Below are 18,842 nucleotides of genomic sequence, written 5' to 3' on the forward strand. Positions count from 1 at the left end.
TGTAGATTATGTCTCTCAGAATATCTTCTAACAACTTACCCACTACACATATGAGGCCCACTGGCCTGGAGTTCCCAGGTTTTTCCCTGCAGCCCTTTTTAAACAAAGGCACAACGATGCCATCCTCCAATCTTCAGGCATCTCACCTGTAGCTGTCGATGACTCAAATATCTCTGCTAGGGCACCTGCAAATTCCTTCCTACCTCCCACAACGTCCTGATGAAATACATTTCATCAGGTCCCAGGGATGTATCTACCTTTATGCGCTTTAAGACTTTCAGCACCTCCTTCTCTGTTATATATACATTCCTCAAGGCATCACTACTTCCTTCCCCAACAACCATGCCTTTCTCAACAGTAAATGCTGTTCAGAAATTTAGGATCTCACCCATCTCTTGTGGTTCCGCACACAGATGACCTTGTTGCTCATTAAGAGGCCCTACTCTCTCCCTTGTTACTCTTTTGCCTTTTATGTATTTGTAGAATCTCTTTGGATTATCCTTTGCCTTATCTGCCAAAGATGTCCCCTTTCTGCCCTCCTGATTTCTCTCAACTCTATTTCTATACCCTCTAAACTCTTCAAGGGATCCACTTGATCCCAGCTGCCAATGAATGTTATGTGCCTCCTTCTTCTTCTTGACCAGGGCCTCGATACCCCGAGTCATCCAGGATTCGCTGCTTTTACCAGCCTTGTCGTTCACTCCAGGAGGAATGTGCTTACCCTGAATCCTGGTTAACAGAGTTTTGAAAGTCTCCCACTTACCAGACATCCCTTTGCTTGCTAACAGATTCCTTCCAAATAACTTCTGAAAGTTCCTGTCTGATACCATCAAAATGCCATTGGCCTTACCCCAATTTAGAATTTTAACTTTTGGGCCAGACCTATTGTTCTTAGCTATCTTAAAGCTAATGGAATATGGCCAAAGTGATCCCTCACTAACATTTTTGTCACCTGATCTTCTTTATTTCCCAACAGGAAGTCAAGTTTTGCCCCCTCTCTAGTCGGACCATCCACACACTGAATGGGAAATTCCTCCCGAATACATTCAACAAATTTCTTTCCACCCAACCTTCTAATACTATGGATGTCCCAGTCAATGTTGGGAAAGTTAAAATCCGCTTCTATTACCATTCTACTTTTCTTAGAGATATATGTAATCTCCTTACATATTTGCTCCTCAATTTCCCACTATTTGGCAGCCTAAAGTACAACTCTATTAAAGTGATTCCCCCCTTCTTATTTCTCAGTTCTACCCATATAGACTTAGTGGGCGAACCCTCGGATATATCTCCTTTCAGTACTGCCGTGATGTTTTCCCTAATCAAAAGTGCATCTCCCCCTCCCCTCTTACCTGCTGTTCTATCTTTCCTGTTGCATCTCTACCCTGGAATATTGAGCTGCCAGTCCTGTCCCTCCCTTAGTCATGTTTCAGTAATAGCTATAATATCCCAGTCCCATGAACCCAACAATGCCCTGAATTCAGCTGCCTTGCCCCTAGGGCCCCTTGCAATGAAATAAATGCAGTTTAATCTGGACTTCCCTTGCTCTCTGCTCTGCTTTTGCCTGACTTGTCAAAATAGTGTCAGTAATCCAAATGCTAGACTATTTAGTGTGCTCTCTTTAACTTGTGTGCTGTCTTCAACCTTCTCTTCCATCTCCCGACTGCTTTGGGTCTCACCTCCCTACCAAACTAATTCAAACCCTCAAGTGGCTCTAACAAATCTCCCTGCCAGGGTGTTAGACCCCTCCAGTTCAAGTGTAACTCATCCCTCTTGAACAGGTCACTTCTTCCCCAGAAGAGATCCCAATGATCCACAAATCTATATCCCTGTCCCCTGCACCAGCTCTCAATCCACGCATTTATCTACCTAATCCTCTTATTCCTACTCTCACTAGCACATAGCACCTACACTAGTCCAGAAATTACTTCCTTTAAGGTCCTGCACTTTAGCCTTCTGCCTAACTCTCAATATCCACTCTTCAGGACCTCATCTCTTTCCTGATCTATGTCGTTGGTACCAATATGTAGAATGACTTCTGGCTGCTCACCCTCCCCCCTAAAGAATGTCCTGCAACCACTCAGATGTTCTTGACCCTGACACCAGGGAAGCAACACACCATTCTGGTGTCTCGATTGCAACCACAGAAACGTCTGTCTGTGCCTCCATCTAGCGAGTCCCCTATTACTAGTGCTCGCTTGCTCTTTGTCCAACCCTGCTCAATAAAAGAACCAGGTGTGATATCACAGGCCTGGCTGCTGCTGGTTTCTTCCCGAGAGGCTATCCCCCTCAACAGTATCCGAAATGATATACCTGCTTGAAAGTGGAATAGCCACAGGAGACTCCTGCACTACCTTCATGCCTCTCCTGGTAGTCACCCGTCTACCTGACTGAACTTTAGGTATAACAACCTCCCCGTAACTATCATACTCTCTGCCCCCTTTAGTGCCGCAGTGTGTCCATCTGCTGCTCCAACCAAACAAGGTGATCTGTGAAGAGCTGCAGCTAGACACACTTCCTAGAGACAAAATTGTCAGGGAGACTAGATTGCTTTCCTGATTTCCTACATCTGACAGGAGGCAGAGGTGATAGTAGATGCCTTAGTGATTATTTACCAAACTTCGCTGGGGAAGTGCCAGAAGATTGGAAAACGGCTAATGTTACGCCCCTGTTTAAAAAAGGTAGCAGGCAAAAGGCAGAGAATTATAGGCCAGTTAGTTTAATGTCAGTAGTTGGAAAAATGCTTGAATCCGTCATCAAAGAAGAAATAGCGAGGCACCTAGAAAAGAATGGTTTGATAGAGCAGGCGCAGCATGGATTCGTTAAGGGGAAGTCGTGTTTCACGAATTTATTGGATTTCTATGAGGATGTGACTAGTGCAGTAGACAGAGGGGAACCAATGGATGTGGTGTTTCTCGATTTTCAAAAGGCGTTTGATAAGGTGCCTCACAAAAGGTTGCTACAGAAGGTTAGAGGACATGGAGTTGGGGGTAAGGTGTTAGCGTGGATAGAGGATTGGTTGTCTAATAGGAAGCAGAGAGTTGGTATCAATGGGTGCTATTCTGATTGGCGGTTGGTGACTAGTGGAGTGCTGCAGGGATCGATGCTGGCGCCTCAGCTATTTACCATTTACATAGATGATCTTGAGGAGGGGGCTGAGTGTAGGGTAACGAAATTTGCTGATGACACAAAGATGAGTGGAAAAGCAAATTGCGTGGAGGGTGTGGAAAGTCTGCAGAGGGATCTGGATAGGCTGAGCGAGTGGGCGAGGACCTGGCAGATGGAGTATAATGTTAGCAAGTGTGAGGTTATCCACTTTGGCAGAAATAATAGTAGGAGGGATTACTATTTAAAGGGCGAAAAGCTGCAGCATGCTACGGTGCAGAGGGACCTGGGGGTCGTTGTGCATGAGTCACAAAAACCCAGTCTGCAGGTGCAGCAGGTGATCAAGAAGGCAAATGGAACGCTGGCCTTTATAGCGAGGGGGATAGAATATAAAAGCAGGGAGGTCTTGCTGCAACCGTACAGGGTACTGGTGAGGCCGCAGCTGGAGTACTGTGTGCAGTTTTGGTCGCCGCACTTGCGCAAGGATATTTTGGCCTTGGAGGGAGTGCAGAGGAGGTTCACTAGGCTGATACTGGAGATGAGGGTGTTGGACTATGAAGAGACTAAATAGACTGGGTCTGTACTCGTCGGAGTTTAGAAGGATGAGGGGGGATCTTATAAAGACGTATAAGACAATGAAAGGGATGGATAGGGTGGAGGTAGAGAGATTCTTCCCACTCAGAAAGGACAGCAGGACTAGAGGGCACAACCTCAAGATAAGGGGGGGAGCAGTTTAGAACGGAGTTGAGGAGGAACTTCTTCGCTCGAAGGGTGGTGAATCTCTGCCCATTGAAGTGGTAGAGGCTACCTCGCTAAATATATTTAAGTCATGGGTAGATAGGTCTTTGACAGACAAGGGAATTAAGGGTTATGGGGAGAAAGCGGGAAAGTGGAACTGATCCACTTCAGATCAGCCATGATCTTATTGAACGGCGGGGCAGGCTCAAAGGGCTAGATGGCCTACTCCTGCTCCTATTTCTTATGTTCTTAGGAGGAGCATACCATACATTGATAAGGGCAGTATGAAAGGTAAGGGGATACCTTTATCCCCTTACCTCAACTCACCCTTCCCTTAGTTTGTGGTCCTCACTGTGACTTTTTTTAATTCCAATTCAATCCAATCAAGTCCAATTCAGAGTCTCAACAAGTTGAGACATTCCCGATCCAAGCTGACAAGACAGGACTCTCACCTCCTGTCTTGGGCTTGATCTACATGACCCAAGCTAATTGGAGTAGACATAGCTCCTCCTCCAAGGCTTGATCTCATTTGCATCCTAGCCAAAAGGCCCAGATGCCGCTTTTAAAAATTGCTTCAAATGAAGCTGAAATGTAATTTAATGACTTCAACCAAACACACCAACCCTAGTTTCTAGGGTTTAGCTGTCCCTTTACAACAGCTCCTCCACAGCCCACCTTCTGATAGCAGTGACTGCGCCTATGCAAATCTTCCCTGGAACAGCCAGTGTTGCCATTCTACTATCCTCTGCTTGACGGTTGCCTTCATTTGAACACCCTCTGTGTCTTCCAGATGTCCATCTTCTAGGAGCAGTTACTGCACCAACGCAAATCTTCCCTGCAACAACCAATCAGCATTGCCACTCTACTGGATGGTTGCCTTCACTCGAATACAGAGGGTGTCTTCTGGAATTCCACCTTTTGGTATCAGTGCTCTTCAAAAGACAAAATTATATCCAATTCTAGTACTATCTCTGGCAACTCGTTCAAGACTCTTACCACCCTCGGAGTGAAAAAATCGTCCTTCAGGATCTTTCCCCTCTCACCTTAAAACTATGCCCTCTAGTTTTGGATTCCCCTACCGGTAGGAAAAGATGTTGACTATCTACCTTATCTATCCCCTCATTATTTTATACAACTCTACAAGATCATCCCCAAGTCTCCAACGCTCAAGGAAAAAAGTCCCAGTCCTTCCAGCCTCTCCTTATGACTCAAGTCCTGGTAGCATCTTAGTAAATCTTTTCCGCACTCTCTCTGGTTTAATTATTTTTTTAATAGGGTGACAAGAATTGTGCAAAGTATTCCGAGTGTCTTCTGCAACTTCAAAAAGATGTCCCAACTCCTGTATTCAATGTTCTGACCAATGAAACCAAGCATACGAATTCCTTCTTCACCACCCTATTCAACTGTGACTCCAATTTCAAAGAGCTATGAACCTGTACCGAGAGATCTTTTTGTTCTATGACTTTCCCCAACGCCCTACTATTAACAAAGTAAGTCCTACCTGGTTCAATCTACCAAAATGCATCACCTTGCCTTTATCTAAATTAAACTCCATCTGTCATTCATCAGCTCACTGGCGCAATGGCACTCAACTCTGGAACACCTAGATAATAAGGACACCTATGTCAGACTTCCATTTACTGACTACAGCTCAGCTTTCAACACCACTACTACAAAATTCATCTTCAAACTCTATGACCTGGAGCTTGGCTCCTCCCTCTGTGACTGAATCCTGAACTTCCTAACCTACAGACCGCAATCACTAACGACAGTCAACAACACCTTCTCCACAGTCATCCTCAACACCAGTGGCCCACAAGGCTGTGTTCTCAGCCCCCTTCTATACTTCTTATACACCTATAACTGTGTGGCCAAATTCCCTTCCAACTCGATTTTCAAGTTTGCTGATGACACCATCGTAGTGGGCCAGATCTCAAACAATGGCAAGACGGAGTACAGGAATGCGATAGAGAATCTGGTGAACTGATGGGGCGACAATAATCACTCTCTCAATGTCAACAAAACGAAGGAGATTGTCATTGACTTCAGGGAGTGTAGAGGAGAACGTGCCACCGACTACATTAGTGGGGACGAAGTAGAAATAGTCAAGAGCTTCAAGTTCTTAGGTGCCCAGATCATCAACAACCTGTCCTGGTCCCTCCATGCCAACACTATAATTGAGAAAGCCCACCTAGCCTCTACTGTCTCAGAAGACTAAGGAAATTTGGCATGTGCAATACAACTCTCACCAACTTAGTTGTATTACAGCTTGGCATGGCTCATGCTCTATCCAAGACTGCAAGAAACTACAAAGGGTTGTGAATGAAGCCCAGTTCGTCACACAAACTAGCCTACCATCCATTGACTCTGTCTACAATTCCTGCTGCCTCGAAAAAGCAGCCAGCATAATCAAAGACCCCATGCATCCCGAACATACTCTCTTTCATGTTCTTCCACCGGGAAAAAGTTACAGAAGTCCAAGGGCATGTATCAACCGACTCAGCTTCTTCCCATAGAAGCATAAAAAATTACAGCTCAAGAACAGGCTTTTTAGCCCTTCTTGTCTGTGCCGAGCCATTTTTTGTCTCATCCCACTGACCTGCACTTGGACCATATCCTTCCACACACCTCTCATCCATGTATCCGTCCAAGTTTTTCTGAAATGTTAAAAGTGACCCCGCATTTACCACTTTATCCGGCGGCTCATTCCACACTCCCACCACTCTCTGCAAGAAGCAGCCCCCTAGTATTCCCTTTAAACTTTTCTCCTTTCACCCTTAACCCATGCCCTCTGGTTTTTTTCTCCCCTAGCCTCAGTAGAAAAAGCCTTGCTTCCCTGTTGCCTTCAGATTTTTGAATGTACCTACCTTGCACTAAGTTGATCTTTCGCTAAACCTTAGGCATGACTGTAGCAATACATTCTGCACTCTTCTTCCTTCTCTATGAACAGATGCCGCGTCTGTGTAGCGTGCAAGAAACAATACTTTTCACTGTATACTAATACATGAGACAATAATAAATTAAATTAAAGATCCTATTGCAATCCAAGATAAGGTTCTTCACTGTCCATTATGCCACCAATCTTGATGTCATCTGCAAACCATTAACCATGCCTCCTAAATTCTCACCCAAATCATTAATATAAATGACAAGTAAGTGGACCCAGCACTGATCCATGAAGCACACTGCTGGTAACAGGCTTCCAGTTGGAAAAACAACCCCCTACAACCATTCTCTGTCTTCTGTCATCTAGCTAATTTTGTATCCAATTGGCTATCTCACCCTGGATCCCGTGAGTTTTAATCTAATGCAACAACCTACCAATCTGTGGTCGGTACCTTGTCAAAGGCTTTGCTAAAGTCCACGTAGACAACATCGGACTGCACTGCCCTCATCTACCTTCTTGGTTACCCCTCCAAAAGACAAAATCAAATTCGTGAGACATGATCTCCCACTCAAAGCCTTGCCGACTGTCCCTAATCAGTCCTTGCCTCTCTGAATGCCTGTAGATCCTGTCTCTCAGAATACCTTCTAACAATTTACTCACTACAGACGTTAGGCTCACCAGCCTGTAGATCCACTCTCCAACCTTCAGGCACCTCACCTGTGGCTGTCGATGATTCAAAGTCTCTGCGAGGGGACCCACAATTTGCTGCCTAGCCTCCCACAATGTCTTGGGATACACTTCATCGGGTCCCAGGGATTTATCTACCTTGATGTGCTTTCAGACTTCCAGCATCTCCTTCTCTGCAGGATGTACATTCTTCAAGACATCACTATTTATTTCCCCAAGTTCTCTAACATCCATGCCTTTCCCAACAGTAAATACTAATGAGAAATATTCATTTAGGATCTCACCTATCTCTTGTTGATCCACACATAGATGACCTTGTTGATCCTTAAGAGGTTCTATTCTTTCCCTAGTTACTTTTTCGCCTTTTATGTATTTGGAGAAGCTTTTTGGATTCTCTTTTGCCTTATCTGCAAAGCAATCTCATGTCCTATTTTTGCCCTCCTGATTTCTTTCTCAAGACTACTGTGACACCCCTGACATTCTTCATGGGATCTACTTGATCCCAGATGCGTATGCATGTCACATGGCTCCTTCTTCTTTTTGACCAGGGCCTCAACATCCTGAGTCATCCAGGGTTCCCTACTTCTACAAGGGTTGCCCTTCACTCTAAAAGGAATGTGCTTACTCTGAAACCTCGTTAACACAGATTTGAAAGCCTCCCACTTATCAGGTGTCCCTGTGCCTGCCAACAGACTCCCCCAATGAATGTTCCTGTCTAATACCATTAAAATGGGCTTTGCCAGAATTTAGAATTTTAACTTTTGGGTAAGACCTGTCATTCTCCATAGCTAGCTTAAAACTAATGGAATTATGGTCACCGGTCCCAAAGTGATCCCTCACCAACACTTCCGTCACCTACTTTTCCTAATTTCCCAAGGAGGGAAGTTTTGCCCCCTCTCTGGTTAGACCATCCACATACTGAATAAGAAATTCCTCCTGAATACACTCAACAGATGTCTCTCCATCCAAGCCTCAAATGCCAGAGTTGTCCCAGTCGATATTGAGGAAATTTAAGTCCCCTACTATTACCAAACCATTTTTCTTGGAGTTATCTGTAATCCAATTTACCACAGTTGTGTGTGCCTTTATATGTCTTTCTCTGATCAGAACCTTCCACACACCTGACGAAGGAACACCGTTTCCGAAAGCTTGTGGGATTACTATCAAATAAACTGGTTGGACTTAAACCTGGTGTTGTGAGACTTCTTACTGTGGCAGACAGGAAGCAGAGAATGGGAATAAATGTGTCCTTTTCAGATTGGTAGGAGTGATTAGTGGGGTACAGCAGGGTTCAGTGCTGGGACCAGAGTTATTCACACTACACATTAATGACTTGGACGAAGAAACTGAATGCAATATCTCCAAATCTGCAGACGGTGCTAAGATGGGTGGCAGCATGTACTATGAGGAGGATGTTAAAAGGCTACAGAGTGGCTTGGACAGGCTGGTTGAGTGGACAAATTTTTGGCAAATGCAATATAATGTGGATAATTGTAAAGTTATCCACTTTGGTGGCAAGAACCGGAAGGAAGGTTATTATCTGAATGGTGGCAGTTTAGGAAAAGAAACAGTGCAATATGACCTGGATGTTGTGGTGGAACAGTCGCTGAAGGTTGGCATGCTGGTACAGCAGGCGGTGAGGAAAGCCAACGGCACGTTGGCCTTCATAGCAAGAGGATTCAAATATAGGAGTAAGGATGTCTTGCTACAGTTATACAGGGCCTTGGTGAAGCCACACCTTGAGTATTGTGTGCAGTTTTGAGGAAAGACATTCTTGCTATTGAGGGGATCCAGCTAAGGTTCACCAGACTGATTCCTGGAATGGCAGGAGTGACATAAGACAGACTGGGTCAACTGGGCTTGTACTCACTGGAATTTAGAAGAATGAGGAGGAATTTCATAGAAACATATAAAATATGTTTTATATGTTGGGTATGAAACATATGTTTTATGTTGAGTACTACCCGAGATGGTAACGTACATAGGCACAACGGCTTTGTCTCCCAAAACTATTATGTTAGTTCTAGGCCTGTTCACTTAGAGAGGACGGGCAAACATATTCTACAGCCGTCAAGCAGTTCTGGATATTGGACTGAATGCACACAACTTGCATTCAAGCAGGAATGATCTAATCTCTGACAAAGCCAGATCACCAGGACCAGTGTTGCTAACATGCCCAGCCAGAAGTCGACGCAGATCGCGATGAGAACGTAAACAAAAATGGGGTAAGTGAGCTGGCTAAAAAGTGCTCCTCAGAAAACCTTCCAAGTGTTTTCCTGACCGACGTTCGGTCACTGGTAAATAAAATGGATGAGATCAGTCTAAGACTCACCTCACAGAAAAGGATAAAAGGACTGCTGTGTTATGATCTTCACGGAGACCTGGCTAAAAAACAATATCCCCGATGCTGCTATCAAACTAGCTGGACTTATAGTCTATCGCTCCGATCGAACAGTTGACTCCGGTAAGTGCAAAGGTGGTGGATTGTGCACTTATATTAACAATGCTTGGTACACAAACTCGAGATGCTGTTCTGCTGATCTGGAATTCCTCATGGTGAAATGTAGGGCTTTCTACTCGGTTATGGAATTTACAGTTATCATCACCGTGGTGTATATTCCACCACATGCTAATGCTAAATTAGCACTGAAAGACCTACACAGTGCCATTAACAAATTACAAACCACACACCCAGACAGAGCATTCATTGTGGCAGGAGACTTTAATCAAGCCAATCTCAAGACTGTGCTGCCAAAATTCCACCAGAATATCTCCTGCAAGAGGTGTGAACACACTGAACCATGTTTATACTAACATGGTGGACACATATAAGGCCATACTCTGCCGCCATCTTGGGCAGTTGGACCACCTTTCTTTGCTCCTAGTCCCTGCATCTAAACTTCTCATTAAACAAATTAAATCATCTGTGGGGACAGTCAAAGTATGGCCACAGGGTGCCTTCAACAAACTTCAGAACTGCTCTGAACACACTGACTGGAATATGTTTGCTCGGGAAGCCACACTGGACTCTCACAAAGGCATTAAGAGCATGTATCCAGAGTCTTACTCTGCATAAAAGCAATACCCCCGATTGTGAGAGAATGTCATATCTCACAAGAACATTCCAACATTCTCCAACCAAAAACCTTGAACGAATGGGGAAGTCCATTTGCTGCTGAAAACACACGATATAGCATTCAAATCTGGCGACGTTGTGGCCATAATGTAGAGATGCCGGCGTTGGACTGGGGTAAACACAGTAAGAAGTCTCACAACACCAGATTAAAGTCCAACCAATTTATTTGATAGTAATCCTATCACTATCACTGGATTACTATCAAATAAATTGGTTGGACTTTAACCTGGTGTTGAGAGACTTCTTACAACATTGTGGCCTACCATGCAGCTAGGTCTAATCTGAAAATAAGCGTCAGGTATGCCAAATGTAACCACAAACTACAGGCTGAGGACCATTTCCACAACAATACAGACCCCGGTGCACGTGGGAAGGCATTCAATCCATCGCAGATTACGAAAGCAAATACATTCGCCCCCTGACCAACGATGCCTCCCTCCCTCATGAGCTCAACAACCTCTATCTCCGCTTTGACATGGATAACAAGGAACTAGCCACTAAGGCCTCACTACCACCAGATAACCAGGTGCTCACTGTCTACTTCCGATATAAGGGTTACTCTATGCAGAGTGAGCACTTGCAAGGCTGCTGGCCCAGATGGCATTCCTGGATGGATAATCAGAGCATATGCTGATCAGTTGGCTGAGGTTATTACTGACATCTTCAACCTGTCACTGGCCCAGGCAATGGTCCCCATATGCTTCAAATGCACACCCATTGTTCCCATGCCAATTGAATGTGACGAGCTTGAATGACTACCACCCTATTGTAGTCATCCTCATAATAATGAACTGCTTCGAGAGATTGGTCCTGGCTCATGTAAAAGCCCATGTTCCTGCCAACCTCAACTAGCACCAGTTTGCCTATCATGCAAACAGGTCAACGGAAGATGCTTTTTCTTTTCACTCTGACCCATTTGGAAGGCAAGAGCACCTATGTTAGAATGCTATTCGTTGTCGACAACTCAGCATTTAACATCATCATCCCCACCACACTTGTCCACAAACTCCATAGCCTACGAGTCAACACCTTCCTCTGTAATTGGATCCTGGACTTCCTAAGCAACAGGCCTCAGTCAGTTAGGATAGATAACCTCACTTCCCCCACCCTAATCCTGAGTACTGGGCTCCACAAGGATGTATGCTGAGCCCCATTCTCTACTCCCTCATCACCTGCGACTGCGTGCTTGTCCATGACACCAATACCATCATCAAGTTCGCAAACACTATGATGGTAAGTTTGATCACTAATAACAACCAGTCAGCCTACAGGGAGGAGATCCAACATCTGGCAATGTGGGATGCTGGATACAACCTGGTCCTCAACACTAAAACCACCAAAGAACTCATTGTAGACTTCAGGAAGTCCAGAGGCAGCACACACACACCCCCATTTACATCAATTGGGGTAGAGGTGGAAAGGGTCTGCAGCTTCAAGTTCCTGAGCATCCACATCACAAAGAACCTCTCATGGTCTCTCAACTCCACCTCCCTGGTGGAGAAAGCTCAACAGCCTGAGGAGGCAAAAGAGAGCCAATCTGTGCCCCCAGCTTCTCTCAAATTTCTACTGCTGCAAAATAAAGGGCATCTTGTCAAACCGCATTATGGTGTGGTATGACAGTTGCTCCATTTCTGACTGGAAAGCTTTGCAGCAAGTAGTCAAAACAGCCTATTACGTCATCAGCACTCGGCTACCTGCCATCCAGGACATTTATCACAAACACTGTCTGTGGAGATCTCTTAGCATCACCAGAGATCCCACCCATCCTAGCCACAGATTGTTTGCCGTCCCCCCACACTGTCATCTGGGAGGCGCTACAGATGCATTTGAGCCTGTACGACCAGACTCAAGAACAGCTTTTTCCCAGAACTGTTCCCTATCTGAACTCCATCCTTTAAAGTATTCCCAGGCGATGGTCATTGTGCAATATGCATGTATACACTTAATGAGTATTGGCACTATTTATGACTACTGCATTTGTGTTTTTTTTTGCATCTTGGAAGCCTGCAAGCTCACTTTTCATTGTATAATGCACAAATACAAATACAATGACAAAAAGATGAATTGAATTGAAAAAATCCTGATGTGACTGGACAGCCTAGATGCAGGAAGAATGTTCCTGATGTTGGGGAAGTCCAGAACTAGGGGTCACAGTCTAAGAATAAGGGATAAACCATTCAGGACTGAGATGAGGAAGAACTTCTTCAGTCTAGACTTGTGAACCTGTGGAATTCTCTACCACAGAAACCTGTTCGGGCCAGTTCATTAGATATGTTCAAAAGGGAGCTGGACATGGCCCTTGTGGCTAAAGGGATCAAGGGGTATAGAGAGAAAGCGGGAGTGGGATATTGAAAGTATCCATGATCATATTGAATGGTGGTGCAGGCTCAAAAGGACTGAATGGCCTACTCTTATTTCCTGCTTTTCAAAAGATTGGCTACCACTGATAACGTTTGCAGTGATCTCCTGCCTTCAAGAGCACCAGGTCCAGGGACTACTCTCCAAGCACATCACCATGTTGAAGGCCCAGCTCAAACCTGGGTGCTTCCAAATGTACTTTTTCAGAATCATAGAGGTTTATAGTATGGAAACAGGCCCTTCGGCCCAACTTGTCCACGCCACTTTTTTTTTAAAACCCCAAAGCTAATCCCAATTGCCTGCATTTGACTCATATCCCTCTATATCCATCTTACCCATGTAACTGTCTAAACGCTTTTTAAAAGACAAAATTGTACCTGTCTCTACTACTACCTCTGGCAGCTTGTTCCAGATACTCACCACCCTCAGTGTGAAAAACTGCCTCTCCGGACACTTTTGTATCTCTCCCCTCTCACCTTAAACCTATGCCCTCTAGTTTTAGACTTCCCTATCTTTGGGAAAAGATACTGACTATCTAGCTGATCTATGTCCCTCATTATTTTATAGGCCTCTATAAGATCAACTCTGTTTTCTACGCTCCAGAAAAAAAAGTCCCAGTCTATCCAGCCTCTCCTTATAACTCAAGCCATCAAGTCCCAGTGGCATCCTAGTAAATCTTTTGATTCTTTCTAGTTTAATAATATCCTTTCTATAACAGCGTAACCAAAACTGTACACAGTATTCCAATGTGGCCTTACCAATGTCTTGTACAACTCCAACAAGATGTCCCAACTCATGTATTCAATGCTCTGACCAACGAAACCAAGCGTGCTGAATGCCTTCTTTACCACTCTGTCCACTTGTGACTCCACTTATGAACATACCACTAGATCTCCCTGTCTGTAATTCTCATGATGTGGATATGCTGGCGTTGGACTGGGGTAAACACAGTAAAAAGTCTGACAACACCAGGTTTCAGTCCAACCAATTTATTTGATAGTAAATTCGCTAGCTTTCGGGTTAGCCCCTTTGTCAGGTGAATGGAGAGTTCTGGCCTCAGACAGAGCATATAAAGCACAGACAGTTTACAGATTACTGATTAGAATGCGAATCTTTACACCTAACCTGCTGTTCAAGTCTTAAAGTGGCTAACAATGTGTGTGGAAGGAGCACTGATCACAGGTTAAAGAGATGTGTATTGTCTCCAGACAGTAGAACATAGAACATTACAGCGCAGAACAGGCCCTTCAGCCCACGATGTTGCGCTGACCAGCTTTTTAAAAAAAAAACACTAACCCACTAATCTAAACCAATCCCATTTCGTCCATAAGCCTATCCACAGATCTCTTAAACACGCCCAAACTAGGCGCATTTACAACTGCAGCTGGCAGGGCATTCCAGTCCCTCACCACCCTCTGGGTAAAGAACCTACCCCTGACATCAGTCCTATAACTACCCCCCCTTAATTTAAAGCCGTGCCCCCTCGTGCTAGCTTTCTCCATCCTAGGAAAAAGGCTATCACTATCCACCCTGTCTAAACCTCTAATCATCTTATATGTTTCAATAAGGTCCCCTCTTAGCCGCCTTCTTTCCAGCGAAAACAACCCCAAATCTCTCAGTCTCTCCTCATAGGATCTCCCCTCCATACCATAGTGTGAGGTTTTGCAAAGCCAGGCAAGTCACGAGGGTTACAGATAGTGCGACATGAACCCAAGATCCCTGTTGAGACCGTCCTCATGTGTGCAGAACTTGGCCATCAGTCTCTGTTCAGCGACTCTGTGCTGTCGTGTGTCGTGAAGGCCGCCTTGGAGAATGCTTACCCGAAGGTCAGAGGCTGAATGCCCATGACCACTGAAGTGTTCGCCAACAGGAAGGGAACAGTCTTGCCTGGTGATTGTCAAGCGACGTCCATTCATCCGTTGTCGTAGCGTCTGCATGGTCTCCCCAATGTACCATGCTTCGGGACATCCTTTCCTGCAACGTATCGTGTAGACAATGTTGGCCGAGTTGCAAGAGTATTTACCACGTACCTGGTGGATGGTATTCTCACGTGTGATGACAGCATCCATGTGAGAATACCATCCACCAGGCACACGGTAAATACTCTTGCAACTCGACCAACATTGTCTACCTGATACGTTGCCGGAAAGGATGTCCCGAAGCATGGTACATTGGGGAGACCATGCAGACGCTACGACAACGGATGAACGAACATCGCTCGACAATCACCAGGCAAGACTGTTCCCTTCCTGTTGGCGAACACTTCAGTGGTCACGGGCATTCAGCCTCTGACCTTCGGGTAAGCATTCTCTGAGGTGGCCTTCACAACACACGACAGCGCAGAGTCGCTGAGCAGAGACTGATTGCCAAGTTCCGCACACATGAGGACAGTCTCAACAGGGATCTTGGGTTCATGTCGCACTATCTGTAACCCCCGTGACTTGCCTGGCTTTGCAAAACCTCACTCACTGTACTGTCTGGAGACAATACACATCTCTTTAACCTGTGATCAGTGCTCCTTCCACACACATTGTTAGCCACTTTAAGACTTGAACAGCAGGTCAGGTGTAAAGATCCGCATTCTAATCAGTAATCTGTAAACGGTCTGTGCTTTATATGCTCTGTCTGAGGCCAGAACTCTCCATTCACCTGACGGAGGGGCTAACCCGAAAGCTAGTGAATTTACTACCAAATAAATCGGTTGGACTGAAACCTGGTGTTGTCAGACTTTTTTCTGTAATTCTCCCCAGCGCCTTACCTTTAACTAAGTCCTGCCCTGGTTCAATCTACCATAATGCATCACCTCATATTTCTTTAAACTCCATCTACAATTTGTCAGCCCACTAGCTCAATTGATCAAGAGGAGCATTTATTGAGGACTTTTCAGATACTCCTTGGCATTCTGTCATCAGTATTTACCAAAAATGAATTCACATTACAGGAGGGATGTGATAGCATTGGAAAGAATGCAGAAGATATTGAATGGGCTGGAAAGTTTTAGTTGTGAACAGAGATTGGATAGGGTTGTTTTGCTTGGCGTAGGGGGAGACATGATTGAAATGTATAAAATAATTTGGGGCATAGAGAGACAGGAAGAAAATTCCCTCTTGGTAGAGGGATCAATTACTCGGAGGAATAAATCAAGGTAAAGGGCAGGAAGTTTAGAGGATACTTGAAAAAAATCTTTTTCACCCAGAGGATGGTGAAGTCTGGAACGCACTGCCTGAAGGGTGGTGGAGGCAGAGACACTCGTAACATTTTAGTATTTAGGTGTGCACTTACAATGCCAAGGGTAAAAGACTATGGGCCAAATGCTGGAAAATGGGATTAGAATAGTTAGGTGGCTTGTCTTTTTCCAGCACAGACACAAAGGGTTAATGGACCTTTTTACTGTGCTGTATACTCTATGACATAGCACAGAGTATATATTTCAGTATAAAGTGATAATGAGACATTTATCAGGATTAAAAAAAGGATTTACAAACAAGCAGTGCCAGAGTTCATGGAAACACAACTATTCCTGCGCTCACATCACTAGATCGCCACACTAATTTTTCTATTGAGTTTGAATATCTTTTATATTGTTACAAAGAAATACTACATCTTCATGTCTTCAAAGCATCCAACTGAAAATGGGATTAAATTAATAATGGTAGATTCCACAATGATTAAATGCACCTTTCTGTGAGTGTTACAATATTATCTGAGAAAAAGTTAACCCAGAGACTTGCATATGACATCTAGTGATTTCAAGATTTTTCATTATCTTCAACTGCCTCTGCCATCTGATAGGTTGCTAAGGTAAATAAACATGTTATTTCTATTTCCACTATAAATACAGAATGCAGTGAATATGTCTTACGTCACAGCAAGCTGATTAAATTAAAATTTAAAATATTAAAATTTCAAATACAAAAAACTAATCTCCACAAGGTATACAGAGGACATATGACCTTCTTTGGGAATGCATTGTCATGTACTTGCTGCTAACAGGTAAAGTGCTTTGTCCTTTATCACCTCACCCTAACCATGACCAAACCACAGATAAATGAGCAGTCAGGCATCCAAGCTCTAGGACTAGGCAATGTTTCCCTGACTACTAAAGAAAAGTCCTGTATAAAGAACAGTCCTGCTAACTGTTTCCAATATTTTTCTCTGGAAGAATGCACTCTTTTCACTTCAACCAAATAAACAATAATTTGGGGAAAGTAGCAAAAAAAAAACAGAACGTGTGATGTCAACCTATATGGCTACAATTTAAATCTTATTTATTTCATAAATTCAATCTTTAATCAATAGCAAAGATAGTCTTTCAAAATATCATGAATACTTCACTAAAACAGACCAGCAGACATTCAAACTGTCACTCACTGTGCCATGGCCGTTTGCTTCAAAATAAACCCCAACATCAAATTCCTGAGCTTTATGGTGCAAATATTTCACTCCCGTATTCACACAGTACACAGGAACCTAAGAAAAACAATAACAAACATTAGAAATCAGACAACAGATGCAGGCATGTCAATATTGTATTGTCAATACAAACACTTCATTTGTTTGCTGATACTTAAGTGCCATACAACACAGAAATAGGCCCTTTGGTCCACCATGTCTACGCCAACCATCAAATACGAATCTATACTAATCCTATTTACAAGCACTTAGGGCTATCTACATACTGGCACAAAAAGCTCTCTGGAAGCACTTTAAAAATTCCAACCTGACTATTTTTTCACACAAAGGCGATTCCAGTTAATATTGGTGAAGTTAAAATCCCCTACTACTACAACCCTATTCCTGTTAAACCTCTGGATTTGCCTTCATATCTGCTCCTCTATTTCCATCTGATTGCTGGGAGACCTGTAGTATAATCCCAAAGTGATTACACCTTTTTTATTTTTAAGCTCCATCCATATGGCCTCATTTGAAGAGTCTTCTAAAATATCCTCCCTCATTACTGCAATGACTCTTATCAATAATGCAATGCTACCTCCACTCTTAACATAGAATGTGAAGATTTCTTATCAGATATCTTCATAATCTCATTGACCACAAGCAAGGTTCTAGAGGACTGGAGAATAATCACTGATGGTCCCTTGTTTAAGAAAGCAAGCAGGGATAACCCAGGAAATCAGAGGCTGGTGAGTCTGACGTCACGGGTGGGGAAGATACTGAGGGACAGGATACGTACACATTTGGAAGAAAACGGACTCGTTAGTGACAGGCAACATGATTTTATAGGGGAAGGTCATGTCTCACCAACTTGGTTAAGTTTTTTTTGAAGAGTTGACAAAGATAATTGATGAGGGAAGGGCTGTGAATGTAGTTTACATGGACTTTAAGGCATTTGACAAGGTACCACATGGCAGACTGGTACAAAAATTTAAGTCACATGGGTTTCAGGGTAGGATCACTAGATGAATACAAAACTGGTTTGGTCATAGAAAAGACAACAGCGGTGGAAGGGTGTTTTTCAGAATGGAGATCTGACGCTAATGGTGTTCCACAGGGATCAGTACTGGGACCGCTATTGTTTGTAGTATATATAAACTATCTGGAGGAAAATGTGGAGGGTCTGATCTGTTAAGTTTGCAGATGACACAAAGATTGGAGGAGTTGCTGATAGTGCTGGAGATTGCCAGTGGATACACAAGATTACAGATAAATTGGAGAATCGGACATTGAATTGGCAGATGGAGTTTAATCCGGACAAAACGGCTAATGTTACGCTGTTGTTTAAGAAGGGAGGCAGGCAAAAAGCAGGGAATCATAGGCCGGTTAGTTTAACGTCTGTTGTAGGTAAAATGTTAGAATCCGTGATCAAGGACAAAATAGCGAGGCATCTTGAGGAGAATTGTTTGATAGAGCAGACGCAGCACGGTTTCGTTAAGGGGAAGTCGTGTCTGACAAATTTATTGGAGTTCTATGAGG

The 18,842-nt window shown here is 43.9% G+C and overlaps 1 protein-coding gene across 2 annotated transcripts in view; it reads right to left on the reverse strand.

The window, feature by feature from the left end:
* The window catches only part of pgm3 (phosphoglucomutase 3), a 128,443-nt gene that overhangs the window by 36,560 nt on the left and 73,041 nt on the right, over window positions 1–18,842 (reverse strand). For both annotated transcript variants that reach the window (XM_080200308.1, XM_080200307.1), the window contains exon 9: window positions 17,283–17,381. In XM_080200308.1, coding sequence (XP_080056434.1) covers window positions 17,283–17,381 — 99 coding nt within the window. The remainder of the gene's footprint in view (window positions 1–17,282; window positions 17,382–18,842) is intronic.

This window comes from Carcharhinus amblyrhynchos, chromosome 12, assembly GCF_965287045.1.
Source record: "Carcharhinus amblyrhynchos chromosome 12, sCarAmb.v2.hapA, whole genome shotgun sequence".
In the NCBI taxonomy this organism is placed as follows: Eukaryota; Metazoa; Chordata; class Chondrichthyes; order Carcharhiniformes; family Carcharhinidae; genus Carcharhinus; species Carcharhinus amblyrhynchos.